The sequence below is a fragment of the Nilaparvata lugens genome, chromosome 3 (genome assembly GCF_014356525.2).
Source record: "Nilaparvata lugens isolate BPH chromosome 3, ASM1435652v1, whole genome shotgun sequence".
NCBI lineage: Eukaryota > Metazoa > Arthropoda > Insecta > Hemiptera > Delphacidae > Nilaparvata > Nilaparvata lugens.
This window is the reverse complement of record NC_052506.1, coordinates 77,197,843-77,222,258: the sequence shown is the minus strand read 5'-3', so window position 1 is coordinate 77,222,258 and position 24,416 is coordinate 77,197,843. Positions and strand designations below refer to the sequence as shown.

The window sequence follows — 24,416 nt, the reverse complement described above, 5'->3', positions numbered from 1 at the left end:
GAAACGCGCGGGAGAGAAAAAAGCTGGATGAGAGTGGACAGTTATCTTGAAGAGGCTGCGCAGAGTTTTCACTCATACCAACAGACCTGTTACCTCCCTCCAACCCTCCATAGGTATTTCGAGCACATTGAATCTCCGCTTACAAATCAAACATCTACAAATCAATGTCAAGGGGCAATTTCGCGCAGTAGCTGTCAAAATTGGAGTTCATAACTCCACATTGACAGACTCTAATCGAATAAATTGTAAAAAATTGAAACCTTCATTTTATCTGGATATTATTGGACAATGAAAATTTCACTTGAGAATGGAGATATTTCTTCTTGAAAGTTATGTTTACCCGCAATACTCTATTAATAGGAATTATTGTTATGTACTTTCATCTAATGAGCTTTGGAAATGGAAATAATGCTGTACAGTGCAGAACAGTATTCATTTATTGAATTGGAAGAATAAGACATAGATTTTGTCAATACCACCATATTTGTTCAAAAATTAATTCACATTACACAACATCGAATACCACAATAACATGCCATAGAATATCTCAAAAATCTTCTTATTCATTCAATCCATACCATAGGAAAGTAATTTTTTATTGAGTTACACATTTGAGTTTCCGATCATGTTGATCATTCTGATCAAAACTTCATTTCGAATTGAAATCGTTGGAAGATCCTTTGCGATTCTGTTCAAGTCGAACGTTATGGGTAAGAAGTAGAATGAGTGGTTATGGGTGAAAATTAGGATATTGGAAAAGAGAAATGGAGTTTAGATCCAACTGTATCACTTGAATAAGATGTGAACTGAAGAAACAAATCCCTAACGCTGGTTCTACGTTCTATGAGAGTACATTATCACAACTCTGATTTGATAAAATGATTCAATCTCCATCCATTCCAGAAATATTTTATTGTCGTTGGTTACAGATTTTGAGTGATGCCTGTTTTAAAAGAGACCTGATCGCACAATTGTTCTTGTGATCGTACAAGATCATTTCATGAAATTATGCAATTAGAAGAATTTCAAAAATTGCTTCAGATATCATGATGATCATTCAGCCAACACCAGTTCTTGATTTGTGATCTCTGGTTTAGTATTTACATCAAAAGCCATATAAATAAAATTCATCTCTATTTTATGCTAAGAGGAGAAAATTCTAGCGTTGGTAAATCAAAAAAACTAGCAGGATATGCTCGTTTCAATCAAGCACTTCTCAAGCCCATATTACACATTATGACGTAAAGGATTTCAAGCATCTTTCAATGGAGTCTGTGCTTCGGAGCCTCTCACAAGGGGCTGTGAGTTCTCCGCAGTATCGTCAAACAAGTCGAAGAGAGTCAGAAGCTGTGAGAGTCGTGGAGAAACGACTTGTTGAGCGGCGGGCGACTGGTGGCTGGTGGTCTCTCATCTCTCGTTTCTCGTCTCTCCGGCTATCAGTGTCAGTGATGTACTCTGCTACTCTGCTCTCTGGCTGTCTCTCAGTGCGCAGAATCGTGCGCCCAGGCTCTGCCTCGAGCGCTCTCACAATCGATAGCGACTTGGCGCAAACTCTTTCCCAAAGCGCTTCTCTCAAGAGCTCATCTCACTATTTCTACTCATGATCGTCTAACTCATGATCATTTTCCCAAACCTCTCTCAAACCCTTCCACACGTTTCGCGAGAATGGTGGGCTACAACCAAATTTCCTCAAACACTCAGTCCAAACATTCTTGAAGGATGTGTAAGATGACGAGGATAAACATGTCGGAAACTGGTTGTGGAAGAAGGACAAAGATTAAAGGATTGGAGAGGAAGTGATGAAAATGTTTGTGGATGTGAAGAAATATGAAGAACAATGTGTGAGAGACAACGAGGAATAACCAGGTTTGGTAGATAAAAAATGAAAATAAGGGTAGAAAATGGATATGTATTGAATATGATTATATGAAGGCATGCAGGAAGTAAGAGATAAATGATAAGATAACAGTGTGCAAAGAGAGAAAAGAAAAACAGTGTGAGAGAAATGTTTCAAGAATCTTAAGTAGAAATGAAAGCAGAAGGAAGGTGTGTAAATGGTCGAATCTATGAACTCATGAGTGGGAGAGAAGCAGAAATAATAAGGAACAAACTGGAGAGCAGGATGTGGGGAAACAGTGAAAGAACAGTGAGGGTGCGGATAAGAAACAGTGAGAAAGGTTATAATAACAAAAGATAAAAGCGAATTACGGGGCAAGAGTAAAAATGAGTAGAGAGCTAATGAGAAGAAAGGATGTGATAGGTTGAAGAGGAGAATGACGGGTAGGAGGTGGGAGGAAAATATAGAAATGACTAATATACTCCACGCTGACTGAGCCTAAAAGAAATATTACCATTATACATACATAGCTTTTATCAGTTACCAATATTATTATTTAGATATCCCACTTTCCGGTCTTGTGTTAATGAGAGGGATATTATTTTATATCCTTTTCCGAAAATCGACAATTGTTTGTTCAAACACCTCCGATTTATTTGGTTAAATTACAATATTATATAATCGATATTCAAATTGCATTCAATCTTCATTCTGATTAATATTTATTCATATTTTGTAAAATTCGTTGAATAACTAGCGAAACTCTCATTTATTGTAAATCAGTGTATAAGCCAGTACTTATATTCCAATAGGCGTATATAACTTATATTGTAACTTACATGAATAAAGATCTCTAATCTAAATAAGCCAAAGTTTAAAAATAATAACGCCTGCAATATTAATCGACTAGCTTGAAATTGGACATTGAAAACTCAATTGACTATGTGATACATTTTTGTGATTGCAGCAATGAATTGAATCAATGTTTACAGATCTAAAATATTTTTTTGCGTAGAGTGTACTATAGGCTCTGTCATCTGCAGATCCTGAGTGATCATTGGACGAAAAGAAAGTCACTCATTCAGTCTCTGTTGAGATTTGAAAATTTCTCAGTTGAGCGAGTTCTTCAAGTGTTGATTGGAGAGTGTTGAGTGGAGATAACTCAAATTATCAATTATTGGAGACTATTATTATCCTTACCAGTTCCAGTTTATTGAGTTCTGAAGGAGAGAAACAGTCTATCTCATGAGAAATCTATTAGTACCAATGTTTTCTCCAAGCTACAGATCCAATGAATAGGCTTATGAGACTCCTGACTGATTGAGCCAAGAGAGATCAATTTCAATCCGAGGTCAAAACTATGCTAAGATCAGTTAATTCCAAATAGTTGATGTCAGTTTATGAAACCAAACACTCTATATTTTCTGAATTCATTTGTAAGATCCCATTACTCTCACCCCATTATCAATACACGAATCGTAGACTTATGTCGGCATCATCAGCAAGAACCAAGAAGCTTAAATACGAGGAGAGCTGTCAAGCAGGCGACACAAACAGTGATTCTCAGTAAGGCAAACGTTTAAAACATGTTCGTAAAGATGTAAAGATCAAATCGATGATCGAAGATCAATCGATGGATGTGGCATCTTGAAAAAACTTCCAGAGACTATTATGGGTTAATAAATCAATAGAAATTGAAAATCACTCCCTTTGTAATAATTGTTAAGAGGAAATTGAATTAATTATTTCACTCGATCATTTCAAATAGGAGCCCCCAACGTATTATTTAAATCCTCTTACGAGGAAATTGGCATCCGGAGAAGTTTTTCTTGACGAGCTTTTCCAAGAAACTGCTCCTGGTCAAAGTTCACTTTTATATAATTTTTTTTTATTCACAATCACAAATTATAATTAAAATATGATTGGGAGAAGACAACAGGCATAGCCCAAAACTGTCTTCTCCCAAATTTTTACAAATAAAAGTTTCAAAAAAGAATGAGGTTAGATTTTACTTTTCACTTCAAAAAGAACAATTTACACTTCAAAACGAATGACTAAACTAAAAATTTTAAATTTTGATATTTTAAAACTAATTAACAACAAAAATATTTCACTCAAATCTCTACAAATTGAAAATTTTTGAGTAATTTTACAAAATTTTGAGCCAGAAAAGAAACACAACTTTTCCTGGTATGCCAGACTCATCTCACATGCAAGTTGGAAAAATGAGTCCCGTTCTAGTTATAGTTGCTCACATGATTTGGGCCTATATTTGCTTGAAAAATCCTTGTTTGCAATACTTAAAACCGCAATTCTTTTGCACTTTTATGTGATAGTTATTTTTTTAGATTTACTTGGTCCTCAACCAAGCTTTTTTAAGAGGAGTGTGTAGTTAGAGAAGTGTGTAATATAGAAAAACACTGATAATTTTCAATAGAACAAAATTGTCTATGAACAGTGAAGTAAGATACAACGGTTTCAGTTGGGTGGATCTTCAGTTGGGATCTTCCCATCTTTCCTACTTACTCGTTCAGAGTCCAATAGCTTATATAACGATAATTTGTACAGTTTATAGAAACAAAGGCTATATCAGCTTCAATTTGAGTTCTCAAAACTTGGAATAGCATCAGTGATATCAAGAATGCATATCAGAAAAAGTACAAAAAGTGCTGTTTTTCATCCCTCAAAACTTGAGCACTTAGCAATAGAGTTGAGAATCAGGGATTGAACATGCTATAGTGAGGTCCACGTTATAATGACAGTAGTTGATTAACTTTGATGTTGCTATATTTGTCTATCATTCCACAAAGCAGGTAGTACTATCCTTTTCTAGTTCTGCAACGATGCCAAATCTGTTTTTGACAATGTAGAAATATAATTAACTAAGACAGAGAATCGGCAACTCTGTACTCCTATCTTTATCCACTGCCATTATAACGTGGACCTCACTATAGTATAGTTGAAATCATAAGAGTAACTCAAACTCAGTACATGAGGATGTGTAAACGGATGTGTTCCCAAACACTAGCCATTGGCTACTCTGTGTCTATTTCAATTCCAATATCGCTTATTCATTACTACACAGTTCAATCCATACTAAATCGTTCAGGAAATCGACGGAATATAGAATTTGTGGATAGTTATAGGATTGCTACTGTTCGGAAGCTGGAAATCGCAGTGATTTGAAACGAGGGAAGCTGTACGATTGACCCAGAGGGTGGACTCCACCTCCACCTCCACCGCCATCTCCACCTCCACCGAACCACCCACTCTCACATCCCCCACGCCCCACGCCCAAACCTACACACAATCTCATCTCAAAGGTCAAAGTATGAACACAGAGCATTGACTGTTTAACGCCCAAATTTGGTTGAGAATGTTATTGTGAACCAGTAGACTTCGTCCACTTCAGCTACCCTATTGTTTTCCTGATTTCATAATTACAGTTTCTTTTAGAGATTTCAATTTTCCACTACAAAATCAGGACGAGAATAATTGTTCAAGGATGTTTGTTTACGCAACTCGTTCGAATTTATTGCTGTGTTAGAATTATTTCTCAGTCGGTTGAAGACATCAACGTGGAGATTTAGTGGTCTATTAGATCAAGTCAGGAAAAATATTGGTCATTGAAACAGAGTCGTTTGGTCATTGAAGATTTATCGAGTCATGAAAAGTCTGAAGTTCCATAGTTGTTGAGATCAACCTACAAACACAATACAATAGATACATTAAACAATTATTTTTATCTATACGAAAAGGTAAGGCATCCCTGGAGTTTTATCACCGCCAAATAAATACTTGCACAAATAAAAATGTGCAAGAATATCATATCAGTTTTTGATCATTGTTATCGAATTAGTAAAAAGACATGAGTAATTTCTGAAAAGGAGAAATAGACCTATTCAATTTCTTCTTGTTTACAGCTCACTAATCCTATAATGGCAAGATTTTTTTGAGCACATCAAGTCTATAGTCCAAATTCTTCATTGTGAGCTACGACTTTTCACGTCTATTTTTGTACCGCAATATTTTGAAATAATCAAGGTCTAGCTTTTAAAAAATATTCGACTTCATTGTGGGTGAATCAATCCGGTGAAGCAGTCTGAATAAGATGGATAAAAGTATTCAAATACTCAAGTTGAAAAGAGGGAGAGGGCAGGGGTTTATGGCACGGATTCAAAATGCTAAGTGCCTGTGCGTATTGGCCTGAGTGCATTTTGACGTAGGCCTGGAATATGTGCGTCACTGCCAAGATTGAAAAACAGTACTGAGGACTCAGAGACTCAGCACCTCGTATCAGCCAACAACCTAGCAAGGCTGACCGATACTCAAAATAAATAGCCAACAACACACGGAACTACGTTCGTTTCGAAACATCTTTTTAATAAACTTGTGATTCTGAGAAACGGCTATGATTCAAATATAGCGGAGGACATCCATGTCTCTATTTGTACAGTTCTAAGATCGGAATATTGGGCTATTACGTGTGAGGATGCCTAATTATTCTGATTCAGGTCCATATCCTCAATAGACCTATTGAGGTCTATTATCCTCAATAATAGCCATAGTGCTATCTGCTTTTTCGAATGATAAACAAGGATATAATAACAACGCCATTGCTAATCAAACACTGCTATTACAACGTGGACCTCAATTTTTTTAGATTTTTGTTTGTCAACTATTGTTGGCCTAGCCCACCTTCAGGGATCCTACTGTTCATATTATAGCCAATGGCTTTTAGAAATTTTGCTGATAAAAATATTCCTTTGCATCATCAATGCAGGGATTTATTACTGTTCTTAATTTTCAAACTACTAAAATCAATTTTCTGATTGTGGTGGAGATAGGTCTATATCCTCAATAAGATAGGTTTTCATTAATATGGACCAATCCATATCCTTAATAAAGGATTGATTATCCTTTAAGATAATTAATTATCCTTAATTAATGGATCAATAATTAATCCATTATTTATGGATTCATTAGTCCATTAATTCTTAATGGATTCAGGTCCATTATTATTCTCAATAATGGGTTGTGTGCAGGTTTGAACAGAATCAGTAAAGTTGAACTAAAATTTCAATACTGATATACAGAATTAGGCTAGCATCAACGATATTAACAGATTCAAACTATAATAGTATATTGACAATTGAAAGCCTTGATTGTTTTTGTAGGTATAAGGGCTCCATACACTAGGGAACTTGGATCGGCCAACTTGGTTTGGGGAACCAAGTTCGTGTAGGATTTGTCCCACACACTGTAGTGGGGAGAGTGAACAACCGTTCGTTACTTCAGTGTCTTTCGGGGTCTAGAGATGAGTGTTTCAAAGTTTGCAGCTGTGGGTAGAAAATATATTGAATATATATAGATAGAATATATCGCCCTGGCGGACGAACCGAACAAAGTTTTTAATCCAGATTGAAGACCAAATTCGTCACGAATTTGGTTCGCGGTTCGCGAATTTATGTATTTTCCACATACACTGGCGATCTTGGTTCACAAGAACCAACCAAGTTCGCCGATCCAAGTTCCCTAGTGTATGGGGCCCTATAGGATATATATTGTAGCTATATTGGTCAATAGCTATAAATAGCTACCAATAGCTATATTGTAGCTATCCTTTGAACTCAAGAAGGACAATGACATACAGTCATGTTGAGTTTGAAGATTGCTCAAATCTGTACATCAAACTTTACAACTAGTCACTAATATTTTAATGTGTCTCTTGTAACCATCCCATTAGAGAAGTATAACGATTTAATTCTTTATAATCCATCTTATTCTATTGAAATATTGTGAAACCTTTCGACTGGTGATTACTAGAACATAATCCTACTTCATAATAACTGAAAAGTCCTGTAATACAGGAACAAGTCACCATCATACTAAAGGTATAGATTAATCACATTTAGCTTGATTTGAAAAAAAACATTTCGACTTATGATACGAGTACATCATTCTAAAGGTCTTGAAACGAGCTATAACTTTTATAGGAACCATTTTTATTGAAAAACGTGAGTGTAAACTTTTATTGGACGAAAATAGCTATTTATGTATTAAGAGCGTAATGCGCGACTTTATCGCTCGCGCAAAACAGTTATCACGCGACGCGAAGCGGATAAAGAAGCATTAGGTGCGAATTACATGCAATTTTTTTTCTACAACTGCCCAAACCTATTAAATTACTTATAAATCGGCGGAGTTACAATTACCCACTTTTTAGGTTAAGATCTGACTTTTTGGCGAGCTGCCTACCATCAGCTCATTGGCGAGTGTAAAGAAACTCTTCTGCGCATGCGCGAATGATCAGCGAGCGTAAAGAAAATCTACTGCGCATGCGCGGATGGTTAGCGAGCGAAAAAGTAGATTCTCCTCAGAAATAAGCTGTTTTACGAGGAGAATTGAGTATGTAAATTCTTTCTTTACGCGCAGTTGTAGAAAAATAAAATTATGAGAAGAAAAATTTCTGGTTTTGTATGGGAATAACTTTCTGAACATTGGATTTACAATGGAATATAATATGACATTAATTGTAGGTCTATTCATTCTTAAAGGACTGAAACAAATTCAGATTTTGATTTGAAGACGAGATATACTCTTGTTTTAAGAAAACATTGTAATTTCGAATTTTTGGGGGTCCAGAACGTCTTCAATTTTGGGAATTTTGGGAACGTCTTCAGTTCCAGGCTATGTAGGCTACTATGTATACCAACACCCTGCAATAAGTCAGCTTTCTCATAATTTGTTGCTCATCAATGTCTTTATTGACAGGGCAAAAATATTAGACAATCCAATTTAATGAGCATGATAGGGTGGATGACTTTGTGATGTGAATATTTTAAACTGGAACTTAGAATGGCATTGATCAATATTTTCATTTGATTTACGGATATGCAGTTTTTAGTAAGGTTTACCTATAATCTGATACAGAGATGGACATATTTGCAATTGTTCATGTATTGATGTTTTGTATTTCAGGTCATTATCTAATGGTAGTTATGACGGAGGACGGTGGGCCAAAGCAGATGCTGATGTGGAGCCCGAAATACGTGAGCACCGGCGAATCATGCCGCTTCAAGGTCAGTCTGCACATGGGCAACATGGTCACTGGCAGCTTCAAAATTCTTGTCGAGATTGTCCACAACAAAACGTCGTGGGTTGTCAATGAAAAAGCTGGGAACGACATGCAAACGTGAGTACCCACTTTATCATCTGATAGCACTAGCTTAGAATTAGTTTTCAATAGTTTATATTATTTTTGGGGGATTGTACAACTTCTATCGAAGGATACGTTTGAATTAGAATATACATATTTCTTTTCAACGGATTCCAATTTTTCTATGAACCTACTTTTCGGAAGAAGTTTTTGGAAGCCTAGGTTTGCCACAGCTTGCTTTGAACTTCAGCCAAAATAGAACAAGATTGATGGTAAAACTTACAAAGGGACATTACAAATGGTTTGGAAGCAAATGTCAATAAGCAGGAAACTTGCAAAAGCATAATAATTTCAATTTTAAATTTATTGAGGGGATGAAGTAATGTTCTATTCGTTCTCAATAAAGGCAATTTATGAGGCTTGCTACACTGGACAATTATGTTTTGTGTCTTCCAGGTGGGAGGAATACAGTGTGAAAATAGGTCGTCTCAGCCAAGAATTCAATATAATACTAGAAATTACCTCGGGTAAAGAATATCCTTCTCATGTAGCGTTGGACAATTTGAGATTGATAAACTGTTTCACAGGTAAGTTTCTACAAACGTCCTTTCTGATAAGATATACAAATTCAACTTCTATTTTCTATTCTTCATGATATTGTTCACTATTGGGCTGAAACCCCATTGTATTCATAAAGCATACCTGTTCTGCGTAATACTCATAAGTACGAAAATATATCTATCACCTTTTTTATAGTTTAACTGAATTTGAATTAGATTTAAATTACGACTTGAATTGAAATACCACATTGAATTGGAATTCACAATTTTTCAAAGTATTTTTTCTTAAAATATCATTCTGCAGAGTGGACCTCTAGAAAAACAATAATCTTCCAAGAGTGCACACAAACGATTGAATAAAGTCAGCCGTATTGAAAAATATATATGCAAGTCTTATTTTCATCATAAGAGATCAGGATATCAAGGGCCGGAATCTGAGCTCGGGATTTAGCCAAGTTCTAGACTTTAAACAGCTGAAGTCAGAAAATTGGCTTTCCGAAACGGGGTGTAGTCGCAGTTTTTATGATAATTCTAGAAAATTCAAAATAGCTAAAACTTTTCAGTATTCTCTCTTTATTTTGTGTTCAATTTTCAAGTTTTTTCGAAATTTAATTTAAATGTGGACTGTGACTACGCCCCGTTTCGGAAAGCAAATTTTCTGACTTCAGCTGTTTAAAGTCTAGAACTTGGCTAAATCCCGAGCTCGGAAATCGGCTCTAAGATTGGCAGGAATTATTAAGGTCAGGTAGAAAGTGTCTATGAATAATTCAACATAAAGAAACGTCCACACAGTAGCCTACGCATCTATCAATTTTATGATTCACTTTCTCAGTGCATTTTTTTCTAAATAAGAGTTGCTAGTTTGAAGCCAAAGGATGAAAATTCCTAAGGGTAACAATGCTATAGAATTATAGATGAATCACCCGACGAGTTGACCAATTACACATTTCATTGGATAGCGTGAAATCTAGAGGTCAGTTTGTCGCCATCCACCTCTATAATTATCATCATGTAATGATCACAGTAAATAGCATAAAATTATTTTTTCATAATGATTGAAAATATTACATAGGAATGATTGGATAGGAAGAATGAAATTCTTTTGAAACACAAAAATTTTACTCTACAGAATTTTCCAACAAATTTGAAAAAATCCTTTACATTTTACATCTCTACATCTTATCACTTCCTACATAGCATATACTATGGTAACCAATAACCTCCTACACAACTTACATTTAAATTCATGACATTCATGAATAAATATATTCTTTCTATGTTTGCAGAACCTCGCCCAGTGGAAATAAATTGCTCTCCAACTCAATATAAATGTAGAAACAATACTTGTATAGATAAATTAGATGTGTGTGATATGTCGATGGACTGTGTGGAGGGAGATGATGAGGAACAGGACTGTGGTATGTCATATTATTGCATTAATTGATATCCTTAATCATATGATTTTTGTAGATAGATAATAAATAATAAAAAGTTCAATATCAAATTATGGAAATACAGAAAAAATTCTTTTTCTCGCATATAGGCCTAATAATGACCAGAAACAATTCATTATGGGAAAGCAGTAGGCCTTCTAGTTTAGTGTTCAATTTTCTTCTTACTATAATTTTATTCATTGAAACGAGAGAAAAATAAGGTTTCAGGGCAAGAGTAATTCTCTACTAGTGTTTCAGGATCTTCCAATCTTTGATCTGCTCTTGGCTAGAGCAATGTGATGGCAAAAATTTATTTTTTGTGGATTTGAAAAGAATAGAGATAAATAGCTTCTAACAGACAGAGTAATGAATGATATTGTGTTGCAATGAAATCGCGCTAATGAGCCTGAGGAATGATTGTACTGCTTACTAACAAGAATATTGTCACTTGTTGATAGAAACAACAATGCAATTACAATGCGAATTCATTTTTTTATTCAGTGATTCATCCATATTCATAATGATAGTTCACAGTAGTATTGAAGAAATTGATACGATGAATTTTATTTTTTTAAGATAAAGTTCCTCGATTCGCAAGATGCTCTTTCGAGGAAGGACAGTGTGGATGGGTGAATAAGATTGATGAAAGTGTGGATCAAACCTCCAAGAAGAGCATCATCACATGGAGACGCCATGTGGGCCCTGCTCCTAATCCTGAACAGTCTGGTCCATCTTTGGATCACACCTATCAAAATATATCAGGTAGGCTACACAAACACCAATTTGTTTTCTACTCCTACATAAATGCAATGACTATTCAACTACTCACATTCTTCTAATATTCACGAGAGTTTTTCGCAGTTTATCTGTGTGTAGTGATACTTGTTTCAAGGGTCCTTGATCGATTGAATAGATCAACTTATAGACTATTGGTGAAAATTGTCAAATGCATCAATTGTATCAGTATCCCAATCAGCAACAAATAGCTAGATCATCATGAAAGTCAATTCTTCTTGAATCGAGAGAGAAAAGAGTGGACAGGCTATTTACTTTTGGCAAGTAAACACAAACACAAAATATTATTGCCGTTATATGCGATTTTCAATAAAAATATGTTTCAAATCTATTTTCTGTTATTTATAGGGTGACATGAAACAATTCAGTGAAATATCCCCTTTATAGATTAATGTTTAATATTATTCTCTCATTTTCGATAGATTCGTGATGCAATCTTTCGCGGTGAACCTTATTTACTTTTTCAAGCAATCATCTTAGCTGGTAGAGTAATAACTTACTACTTCCTTATATAAAATAATAATTAAAGTCATCAACCAATCACTAACTAGTCATTAAAATAGAATTTCAACTCTTTGAGTGATAATTCCCCATTTCTTTCTCTTGGTGTGTTTTATCACCTTAATGTTCAAGTGGAGAGTGAAATTTTATTGAATGAAAAGGGATAGAATAATCCAGGAAATTATTAAGTTGATTCAATGGAAAATCATTTACTTCTTGAATTTTGGTATATTTATTTATTTATTCCATTAAAATAATACATTGAAAGGAGAGAAAAAACAGACGTTGGTCCAAAACTTCTTCTACTCCAATTTTGATTAAAATGTCCAAATTCAGGTTAGGTTTCTTTTCACACACTTTTCACTTAATACAATTTTCACTCAGAAACAGCATAATAGAGAATTTTGAATTTAGAAGTTTTACAGAAGAATAAATACAGAAAATCCATTAAAATAATCATTCTAAAACTTGAAAAATGAATAAACATGAATAATTTGGATCCACAATAAAATACTAATATTATACTAATTCATTTTCCTGTAATAATAAATCCTGTATTTTTAATGAACGAATCTTGTTTTTTCACAGGAGCCTACATGCACGTTAGTATGGTGGAAGGCAAAATGGGTTCGTCAGCAATCCTGCAAAGTCCTATTATAAATCCACCACCTTGGTATCACAACGATACTGCTTCACCTTACTTCAATTCATGCCATGTGAGTCATCAGTTTAAGGTTAAATCAAAAACTTAAATCCAGTATACTTTACATATGAAGTTCTACATTGTTGAGTAGAGCTTGTATTTGATAGCTTGAAAATAATTTTCCAGAATAGCTGTCAAGAGAACTTTTATGAAATTCATGCAATGAAAATAACATTTCCAACTCGGAAATAATAGCTTTTTTGAAGTGTCGGTATGTTCCTGGATTATGAAGAATATAAAAAAATATATGCCACTTCAGCACTCTCCATGTTAATTATCAAGTAAAATTATTATGATTGTTTTCAAACTATTTCAACTACTGTATTTTCTTAAAATGAGTTTGAATGAAATAATGCTTTCATGAATGTCTTGAAATGAAGTCACCATCATGATTGGAAATAATTCCATTTCAGATAACTTTCTACTCCAATCAGTTTGGAACGCATTCTTCATCTTTGGCTTTATATTTGCAACGAGTGGATAAGCCGAAAGCAAAAAAGTCCAGGCAAATTGCGTTATGGTTCAGCTATGGGAGAAAAGACAATGTTTGGTCTCGTCAAGTCATACCCATTCCAACAAACATTACACAGAAGTAAGTAGCTTTTAGCTATGACTTTTTTTTAAACTATACAGAATACTGGAACAACCATATTTCATACATGAAGTAAATTAACAATAAAGTAAATTACCATGAGTAAGGAATTCATAAATTAATAACGTAATATAATTTGTAATATAAGGTTTATACTGAGCTTGAGCCGAATCAAATCATACTCTACAAATCAAGTTCTATACTGATTCTTATAAAATTTATTAATTGATCAGTGCTGTGGGTTACAATTATGTTGTGAATATGCTGACTGCTGTCGTTACAATATTACTGCAATAACTTCAAGAGGATGTAGATTTAAACTTGGTGAGTTGGATGTAAATCATCATCTAAGCAGCAGATGAGGAGATTTTATAAGGGAGGTCACATAAATTTAGCGATATTGATATAGATTTATAGTGTCAAATACTTTTTTGGAGACATTTGAATTGAACAAAATTGAATTGAATTTCTAATGAAATTGTGATCGTTAATGAAAGAAATATATTTTTTAGGTACTGGTACAAATGTAATACTTCTATTGACTTTCCTTATGCTAATTCTTCACTATTTATTTACAGATACTATCTCATGTTCGAAGCGAGGAAGGGTCTAGGCAAATGGTCGGATATTTCAATTGACGACATATCTATGAGTCCGAAATGTTTTGGATTAGGTAAGTCAAGTAGTACAATATTTCAATAATAAGATACCTCGAAATAATGAGCTTTCTAGAAAATAGATTAGTTTTAAAATTCTATGTTTTCGAGTTCAATCTATTTCAAGAATTTACTGTGTACTTTATTCGAAAAACCTCTTTTAAAAAAGTATTATTGGGAAAAAAGTAAAAAAGGAAGTGAGCTCCAAAATAAACGGTTCATAGAAATAAAAATGATGAAATAACAAATTCATATAATAGCTTCTCCTACCTAGTATTTTGCCCTAAGTTTAGCCAAACTTTCTTATTGGTTTCTTTAAGTTGTTACTAGACAGTCGATTGTAGCCTAAACTGGCTTATTGGCATAATAAAATTAGTGTGAAATTGGCATAAACTCGTTTTATCACTTACAAAGCAGACGGCCCTAGATATATATTGATGAAAGAATCTGAATTAGGTACAAGATTAAATCAAATTTGAATGGATGGAATGAAACCTTAAACCAAAGATTATTTCATATATACAACCATAAACAATGATTTTGCTTCAATAATGACACGCTTATCTCTCGTATCGTATTCATGGTATATGAATACATATACCATGATCCAATCCTACGGAATCCTATAAGTAATCAATTGTTATAGACGACCTTTCTCATAAGTGAATCTTCTATCTACTTATGATAAGAAACAACAGACGAAGTCAGAAAATCGTATTTCTCATTTTCAGACGTTCCCCAGAATGAGCTGAGAGGATACAACTACTTAACAGCTGGAAGCTTCACGACAGGTAGGAGGCAGAGTCTTTATGGAGACAGAAAAATAATATCAGAATGAAATAGATGATTGTAATATTTTTAAATAGTTATGGATATAAGTTCATGTGATTCTCACTTCAGAAATATTTTCTTAAAATAATATTTTGATGTACAGTGATGTAGGCCCATGTTTATTTTATTTAGAGTACGACAGATACACAACAAATATATAGCTCATGAGTCTCAAATGCCTAGATATACTGTACTCTGTATATATTTCCAAATTCTTTGAGATGTTGTGTAGTTTTCGGTCAGGAAAGCATAAGTTTGCCTGACCGCCATTATTTGCTAGTCCATTGAGCGTTACCCAATGTGCACCATGGAGGCGAACTAGTGTTACACATATTGTGTGTTAAATATAGTTGAAAATCTCATTTCTGGAACAATTCTGAGGTTAAAATTCAATTTTAAGTTTCACCGAATTTTTTTAAAATCATCTTAACCATTACAAAAGTCTGAAATTGCCTCAAATTGTAATTTATCACATAAAAACAATCCAAATATAGAGTTTCTGTTTAGGCCTATGTAATAATTACTGATGAAGTCACATACCTCTGAATCCATATACCTAAAATAATATCTGTAATCCATATATTCATATTTATAATCCATATTGTCATTACAAGGGAGTGAAAAAATTACAAGTATATGTATTCTCTTATAACCAAATTCGAGTTAGATAGCAAGGTGTGAAAGTGCACATAAAAAGTAACAGAAAATTTTCTACTGAATTGTATAATAATAAGTAGAGGTAATGAATTTAAAAAACTCAATGTTTCCAAATGAACATAACAATGAGGATTAAATTACCTACTTCTACTTTGAATGACATTGACTTGGCTGGAGTTCAGCAAATAGAAGACCAAATGGATCGATTTTCAATTACTATTTTACGAGTTTTCATATTCTCATGAAATTACTGTGTTTAATGATCGAACATTCATCATTATCCTTGTTTTGTTTGCGATTCTTTTTCAGAGTCCGATCCACAGGTGCATGAGGATTTTGAGAATGCAACTAGTAAGTAATATTTATATCGTTTATAGATATTATTTGTTTAATTTGATTGCCTGATTACTTGCATTCAATAGTTTTTGAAAATTATTATGCCTCTAGGCCTACGGTATGTATCCAATTACTGATTAGCCCTATTATTATATTTATGAATTCATAGTAATTGAACTCATATTGTTTTTGGAATTTAAATGTTAATTTCTGACAATATATAGCCAGTAATATGTAAGAGATATACTAGTAAGATTATATTGCACGTTATAATGACAGTGTTTGATTAGCGATGGTACGGTATTGCTATCCTTGTCTTTCGTTCAACAAAGCGGAAAGCGCTATCTCTTTCTCGCTTTGCTCTGTTGCCAGATCGTCTTTTAACAATGTAGAATTCCAAAATATTCCATCTTAATTATGTAAATTCATTATGAAATTACTAAAAAATATAATTTATTGCTTAATAAAATATATTGATTATTTAAAAAGAGAATGAACAGTAAGTTAATATTACATCAATCTGTATCTGCTACCGCCTATAGAAGGCATTAACAAGATAGAGGTTCGGCAACGTTGTTCTCATATCTTTCTCCACTGCCATTATAACGTGGGCCTCACTGTAATGTCAATTTGCGAGAAAAATCGAGAAAAATTACGAAATGATTGGGTGGACTTAACTAATTCAATCGACCCATACTCTCTGCTATATTTTTGCCCACGATACCCATATGCTTTTGAGACACTGCATTATTGAATCCACTTTTATTGTGACCGTCATTGAAAGAGCTAATCGAAGTTCAATTAAACCATTTACTCATCTATTTTTCTATCCATGACGAACTGCGAGTTAATAATTAGTTTTTGAACTATTATGACGACACTATAGTCTAATAATTAGACTGTAGTGTCATCATAATAGTTTAAGAACGAATTAAGCCATTCAATTTTAACATCTTCGTCTTCCCTAAATATTCTGCTAGAATTGAGCACAGAGTGCATCAATGCAAGAAATTTCAAATCCAGAAGTGAGCTTGAAGATAAGGAAAATTTCAATTAGAGATGTAATTTTCTCAAGCAAACTGAATAATTAATTTACTATTTTTTCAGTTTATGAGTTTGGATCTTGCAATGTGGAGGGACCAGAGGGACCTAAGCCAGAGGACTGCAGAACGGTTTACACCAACTCAAACACCAATGTCACCGTACTAACAGATAGATACACGCAAGGAATCCAAAAATGGATTGTACCTGAGAGTGGATATTACACGTAAGTAGCCTAATAGCATACACTCTATCAACTTGACTAATTAATTAACTGCAATTTCTATTCAAGGATAGAATAAAGAAGCCTCAACTTATTTCAATTAGTCAACTAGGATGATCGTTCATGTACCGTAATTTTAAATATTTTCCAATTATTACTTCAAAGCAAGTTTTACAACTTGTTTTACATATATTGTAGTGTAGAATTACATGGAGTTTGTACAACAAGTTAAAGCCTGAACCAAGCGACATTTTATCTGATTAATGTAATCGTTGATTTTATGAGAATCAATAAGTAAAGCCTTGTAGAATAAATATCAATAATTGAATTTATGATCCACTGTTAATTGAATGTTTGCTATACCAACTAAAAATGTGGAAGCTATCTTGAGAAGCTTTACAATGCAAAGCTTTGAATTAAAAAATAAGGTTTAAAAGTTCTTGGAGATCTTATATTCATTGGGGATTATTATAAAATTTAATCTCCAAATAATTAGTAATTGTTTTAGTTACAAGAGTCACGAAAAATGTATGTTAATGAATTATTGAAACTGATTATTTGTAATGTTCACAGTCACTCACTCACATTATTTCTCAAAAGATGTTTTCATAGTATCGACAAGTTTAAAATTGATAAAAAATCTCAAATACAACACAATTCTCAGTGCCGGATGCACAACAGCCGGTTGAATTTTAACAGTGATTAATCACGACGAGAACCAATCAGAGAAGCCTTCTCTGATTGGTTCTCGTGTCATTAATCACGGTTAAAATTTAACCTGCTGTTGTGCAACCGGGATTAAGCAATTTAGGAGCAGAATTGATTGTAAAAATATTGCTAATCTAATGATGATATTTTGCAATAATTGCAGAGTGATTGGCAGAGGAGCGGGAGGAGGGCAAGGCACTGAAAAGAAAGGCTCGAGTTGGGCGGCCGAAGCGCGCACTGTTGTCGAGTTGGTCAAAGGCCAATCACTCTACATACTGGTTGGACAACAGGGACAAAATGCCTGTCCAAAGGTCAATTTAATAATATAATAAGAGTTTTCATAAATTCATTTCTCACTAATATAGCCTACAAATAAAACTAGCCAGATTTACTAAAAATAGTTCATAATTCGACTAAACAGAGTGAGTCATATGTATGGGTGTATGGGAACCCCTCAATAAGTTGGAGATTATTGTATTATATAATACTGTAACTTCTAGGATAAGTTTTTGGTCGAATACTCTACTACCTTTTGACGTACTACTGAATTTCAACCCCTCATAAGGGGGTGACTTAGGGTTTGTAACTTGAATATTTTAAATGTAAACACCCATTGTGTGGTACATAGATTTGAAGGCTTTTTTGGAATAAGAAAGATGGCATCAATAAAAATGTTCTATGATACTTGTATCCAAAATGGCAGCTGATTGAAGTTTTAGTTTTTAAAGAAATGAGGGGTTTTAACTCAAATATTTTAAACGTGTAACACCCATTGTGTGGTACATTATTTTAAAGGTCTTCTCAAAACAAGAAAGTTGACATCAATAAAATTTTATCGCTATTCATTCAAAAAAGTGTTTCATTGCACTACCTATAATTTCTTTAAAAACTAAAACCTCAATCAGCTGCCATTTTGGATACAAGTATCGCGGTACATTTTCAATGGTGTCAATTTTTTGAAGAGGCCTTTAAAATGATGTACCACGCAATGGGTGTTTACAACCCCTAAGTCACCCCCTTATGACGTATTGAAATTCAGTTGTACGTCAAAAGGTAGAGTATTCGACCAATAACTTATCCTGAAAGTTACAGAATTATATCTACAACAGTCTCCAAATAATTGAAGGATTCCCATCCATATGACTCACTCTGTATAGCCCTATAAATTGGCCAATATTCAATTCTCTATGTTCAATCATTACCCATCATCAACAAATAATCTTGAATTATATAGATATTTAAATCAATACAATTTATAGCTCTCAGGGATAATGGTTATGGCTCGATATTCCAGAAGACTTGATTGGTATTTACTCATACACATACATGCATGTGCAAAAATAAAAATAAAATGTACATAATACAATTACGGTGCACATACATGCATATACATGAAGAAGAAAACCTAAACTGATTATAATATTTCTAGGCATCACCAGCAAAAAGATAACTCTTTGCCCGATGATGAGAGTTGCTTGAAAAAATCCTTAAGATAACTAGCATAGTAATTTCAATCATTTAGATATAGCAGACTACTTTCAATAAGAATTGTTTCATACTGAGTTGAGCCAATCAGAATCAACTATCTGAGACTAATTGATTAGATAAAAACGTATAATTTGTCGATTTTTGCTCTTGCTGAGTTGAAATTCACTTTGTAGCAATCTAGTGATCAGTGCCCCTGCTCTACATTTTCCATTGCAGTAGCATTTTCTGCGGTAGTTGGAGAGGTGGGGAGTCTCGTAACCAAAAACTCTTAATTTGGGAAATCTACGTTGAACATTCAAACTGTGTTACCTGTGCTGAACTTGTTAAAAGATTCTAGTTGATACTACTAGCGCACCTCAGACCTCAATAAGATTAGTAAAGAAATATAATAATAGAATAGTAGCTAATCATTAATAATTTTGTGGATCATTTCAGAATGAATATTTTGACTTGAAATTGAAAGTTAATAAGTTCTTAGCTTCTTAGTATGATTATGAACCTGATATGCATTTTTATGAAATTTTCTCATCAATATCGAACTCGTACATAAGAGTTGTTAAGTCAGTTGTAACATTTTCAAAGTAGCCTACTCTATTTTCGATAAGGGGTTGATATTGAAGAATAATTAATATAAATTATTTACTTCTTAGATTCTTTTTGACTTAATGCAAGGAATACTGCTCACCTGATACAACAGCAATAAAGTTCCAACAAAACAATAGTTCATTCAGAAAAGTAGGCCTGCATAGGTTTCCCTATAACTTATGTGGGCTACATTGAACATTTTATATATATTTTTTGAATTTCAAATCTTGCTGACCATCTGAATACTGAACCATATATTTCAGGGACGAGAGAGACTCAACATATCATCTCAGTGTGATTGGAGAAACAAAGATAAGCTAGAAAACGGTTCAAACGTCTCTATCAAAAAGAAACTCCACGAAAAAATAAAAGCTATAGCTCAATTGGAATTCATGGGTGGCGGCGGAGGGGGAGGTGGTGCTAGCTACGTTTTTACGGTAAGTACATTTTTACAAAATCATGAAAAATATCAAGCAATAATGAGTTGAGCACAATATTTATAAGTCCTTTTTCCTCTCGAAGGGGAAATTTGGTTCTTCAACTACGTGATTGAAATACACTTATGTTTGAAATTATTCTTTGCAGTTCTTAAGAAATTTCATGAGTGAGCCTCAATTCACTTGCCTATTTATCAAATCTACCGTATTAGGTACCCCCCTGTATTATACCGATACAGTTCTCACAATTCATTGAAAACAGGCTTGCTAATTTAGCTTTGTTGCATGAGATTTTTACCACAGATATTGTAAATTTTATCCTTGGCTTTACGGGTCAACTAATCCTGGAAAAGAGAAGGGAGAACTACGTAGTTTTGTAGGAATTACTCTGGTAGCTAGAGTACTCTGGTACTCTAGTAGCTATTACTCTGCAACAGTTTTGGGAATTAACTATCATTATATGAGTCTTCAGTAAAATTGAAGCACGAGCAACCAGAAAATGGGTAGGTTCCCAACGAGTAATTATAAAAAAAAACGTTCCAGTGGCCGAAAAATAAGGAGAAGAGTCCGATCCTGGTGGCAGCCGGAGGAGGAGGCCTGGCACTCAAGGAGACCAATATAGCGGCCGATGAGAGCAGACAGGACGGCCATGGCATGAACACGTCACTGCTACCCATCAGCGGCGATGGCCCCATTAATGGATTGAACAAAGCAGGTAATACAACCTAACCTAACCTAACCTTCATCATTCTGTTATCAGAATTCAGATCAACAGATGATTGATATTGTCTTTTTTCTTTAGGGCTTCTTTTAATATGAATAAAACATAAATCTCAGTACCCTTAATTATTTTATCACAACGTGTTTCGGACATTGATGCCACTTTCAAGTGGCTTTCATTTTTGTTTTTCGAGTGGCTTGAAAATGGCATCAATGTCCGAAACATGTTGTGATAGAATAATTTAAAAGGGTACCGAGATTAATGTTTTATTTATGATAATAGATAGCCTATGTATCAATGGCTGCCATAAGATTCAATTGCATCTGCACGCTCTCAGTGTTGTTCAGCGAGTTGGACTTTGCAAATGGTTGTTTCCACAGTCACTTAACCGACATGCAGAATGTCCTCCGATTGGTTGATTGGGATGGTGTACTGACAATCAACCAATCAGAGGAAATTCTGGGTGCGAGAAATCGATAAATGTAAAACGGCGATTAGCAGTCTTAAACAGTAGTTTGGAGTTAGGCGTAATGAAGGGGGTGAAATTGTTTCAAGGTTTCAACTCTACAACTCCCACCCATGACTCCAAAAATTTAAGATGCAATATGTAAAAATGAGCTTGAATGAATTTATTTCAACTTGAAAGAAATTCATTTCAACTTCAATATTGTTTGCTGAAAGTTGAGAAATAGAGACTCATTCAAATGATTTGCAATTGGCTATAGCAATGACAATATATTGAAAAAAAAAACCGTCTCGGCATATATTGCCTATTTGTAAACCAAACATCAATAAAACACAAAAAGAAAACAAAATTACAATAGGAACAATTTTGTTTTGCTTGTTCCTATTGTAATTTTGTTTTCTTTTTGTGTTTTATTGATGTTTTCTTCTTTGTATCATTTTCTCTCATTTTTACCTGAAAAATGTAATAATGTGTTAATGAGATGTAAATGAAACATGTGTTATAGGAGGAGGAGGTGGATGGCTGGGTGGAAACAATTCGTTCCGTGACGAGTCTGGACTTGCTCTGGTGCTGGGAGGCAAAGGTGGCAAGGGCTGCTATGTCTCAGGAGGACTAGGCATGATTGCAGGATCTGGGGGATTTGGAGGAGGTGGAGGAGCATGTCTTGGAGGGGGTGGAGGTGGCGGCTTCACAGGTTAGTTAGTTTCCATCAACTGAAATATTTTTTTTAATTTGTAGTATTTAATATTTTTGGTAGTAATAAACTATAGGCTATAGTTATAGCAAATTACAGTACTATGAAAGATGGCTGAATTCTACTGAACAAAACATAGAATATGGTATATTACTGAGCATCGTAGGCATACATTCAAGAATTTTCTCATGACGACTACCAATTCAACAAACCCATACATTTTGTTCCCTAGCACCAAAAAAATGCCATTAATACTATACATTTTTAAATTTTATCATTATTTTACAGTTTTAAGTGATTAGTGAGTGTTATTTTGCTAATTTCGATTTTGAACTACCTATCTAAATTCAAATTTTTCTGTTTTCAAATGTTTGGACTGATAATTGGGACTTAAATTCAGAAGTGTATGTAAAATAACCTACTTTTCGGACTATAGTGTATAGATCAAAATTCGGGGAAGGAACAGTTTTGGGCTGTGCCTGTTGGTCCTTCCCCAATAATTTTAATGAATTGTGTATCAATAAAACCATAAAATACCATGGAACCATAAAATTCAGTTTCCTCAGTCTGAAGACCAACCAACATCGTCACTGCAAAAAAATGTTTCCACTTCAAAAGTGTTTTCAATTGAAACCATAAAATGTGTTAATTTTTGTGATTGTAGGAGGTCGTGCCGGCTTTGAGAAAGAAGACAATGGAGAGGGAGGCTACTCGTGGGTGGATGGCTTGTTCGGGAAGGTGATTCCGGGCGCGAATCCCGGCGCGGGCCGAGTGTTTATCATCCCGGCCATTCCGGTCGGCTGCAACTGCGACTACCTCTGCGTCACACTCGACTATCACAGGCAGTATGTGCAGTGCTTGTGTCCGCCCGGATGGAATCTCAGCGGCGACAACCGCAGCTGCATTCGTAAGTACAGCACTACTCTACTAATTTATTATTGTAGCTTTGGGACCAATACTTTTTGGGACTAAAGAGTTCCGAAATGAAAGAGGATGGCTCTTCGCAGGTAAAATCAGCTGTCTCCAACAGATGGTTGGACATTGTTCTTCAACAGAAAATCGTTGATCACATGGAATTAGCAAGTCAGTTGCAGGCCTTTTCACCTATATATAAATATTCATCCAATATACTCGTACATTATTTATCTATTCAGATTTTAAAGTTAAATTATTATTTTCGCTACTTGATCAGGAAAATATTAACTTGTAGTTTCAGTACTCAGAACTAATCTAACTAAAAATGAATCTATGAATGGTTTTCATTCAGTGACAGAAGAGTTGACATTCATGGTGGTAGGGGAGGGAAACTTATAGATCTTATAGATGTAATAACATATTGGAAGAGAAGCCTTTTGAAGATGACTGTAATAAAAATAGATTGTTTATCTCAGTATTGAGTACTCAGTACACAGAACTATTTCTAAAAATTAATCTATGAATGGTTTTCTTTCTAAAAATTGATCTATGAATGGTTCTCATTCAGTGGCAGAAGCGTGTGAAACTGTCGACTATTGTTTGCTAATCACCTCTCAGGTAGAGGCTACCCCGGACTTGATAGCAACATTTATCTTTTTCCTAGTTTGTGGCAAAATAACCGGTCACCCTATTATGTAATGTATTTATTTCTGAATAAAATTGAATTGTACTAAATTGAACTATCTTTGATAACTATCCATTCAGAAGCAAAAGACTCAATCTTTATGGTCAGTCTCAACTCTTACAGTATACAAATGTTTGGACAAAGCATCTCTTACAGTCTATAAATGTTTGGACAACGTTGATATCTTTCCTGACCTCGGTTCTAGACTGGATTCAAAGAATGAATATTATTCTATTATATGAATTGAATATGTAACTGCTTAATGGTTTATTCCTATGGGTCTAAACATGAATGAAGCCAATTTTGCATAAATCGTCTTCTGTCAAATTAAAGGAGCCAGTAAACGAAGAACTAAACATAAACTTTGAGATATCTTCTGACTTGGGTTCTACA

At 34.3% G+C, this 24,416-nt stretch overlaps 1 protein-coding gene across 3 annotated transcripts in view; it reads left to right on the top strand.

Moving 5' to 3' along the window:
- Positions 1–24,416, top strand: part of LOC111048980 (leukocyte tyrosine kinase receptor) — a 65,051-nt gene that overhangs the window by 23,710 nt on the left and 16,925 nt on the right. For all 3 annotated transcript variants that reach the window (XM_039424667.1, XM_039424668.1, XM_039424666.1), the window contains exons 2-16: positions 8,819–9,032; positions 9,453–9,583; positions 10,843–10,974; positions 11,566–11,751; positions 12,874–13,001; positions 13,402–13,580; positions 14,159–14,253; positions 14,968–15,027; positions 16,034–16,075; positions 17,168–17,327; positions 18,196–18,343; positions 20,369–20,542; positions 21,086–21,257; positions 22,235–22,423; positions 23,088–23,330. In XM_039424667.1, the coding sequence (XP_039280601.1) occupies positions 8,819–9,032; positions 9,453–9,583; positions 10,843–10,974; positions 11,566–11,751; positions 12,874–13,001; positions 13,402–13,580; positions 14,159–14,253; positions 14,968–15,027; positions 16,034–16,075; positions 17,168–17,327; positions 18,196–18,343; positions 20,369–20,542; positions 21,086–21,257; positions 22,235–22,423; positions 23,088–23,330 (2,253 nt within the window). The remainder of the gene's footprint in view (positions 1–8,818; positions 9,033–9,452; positions 9,584–10,842; positions 10,975–11,565; positions 11,752–12,873; positions 13,002–13,401; positions 13,581–14,158; positions 14,254–14,967; positions 15,028–16,033; positions 16,076–17,167; positions 17,328–18,195; positions 18,344–20,368; positions 20,543–21,085; positions 21,258–22,234; positions 22,424–23,087; positions 23,331–24,416) is intronic.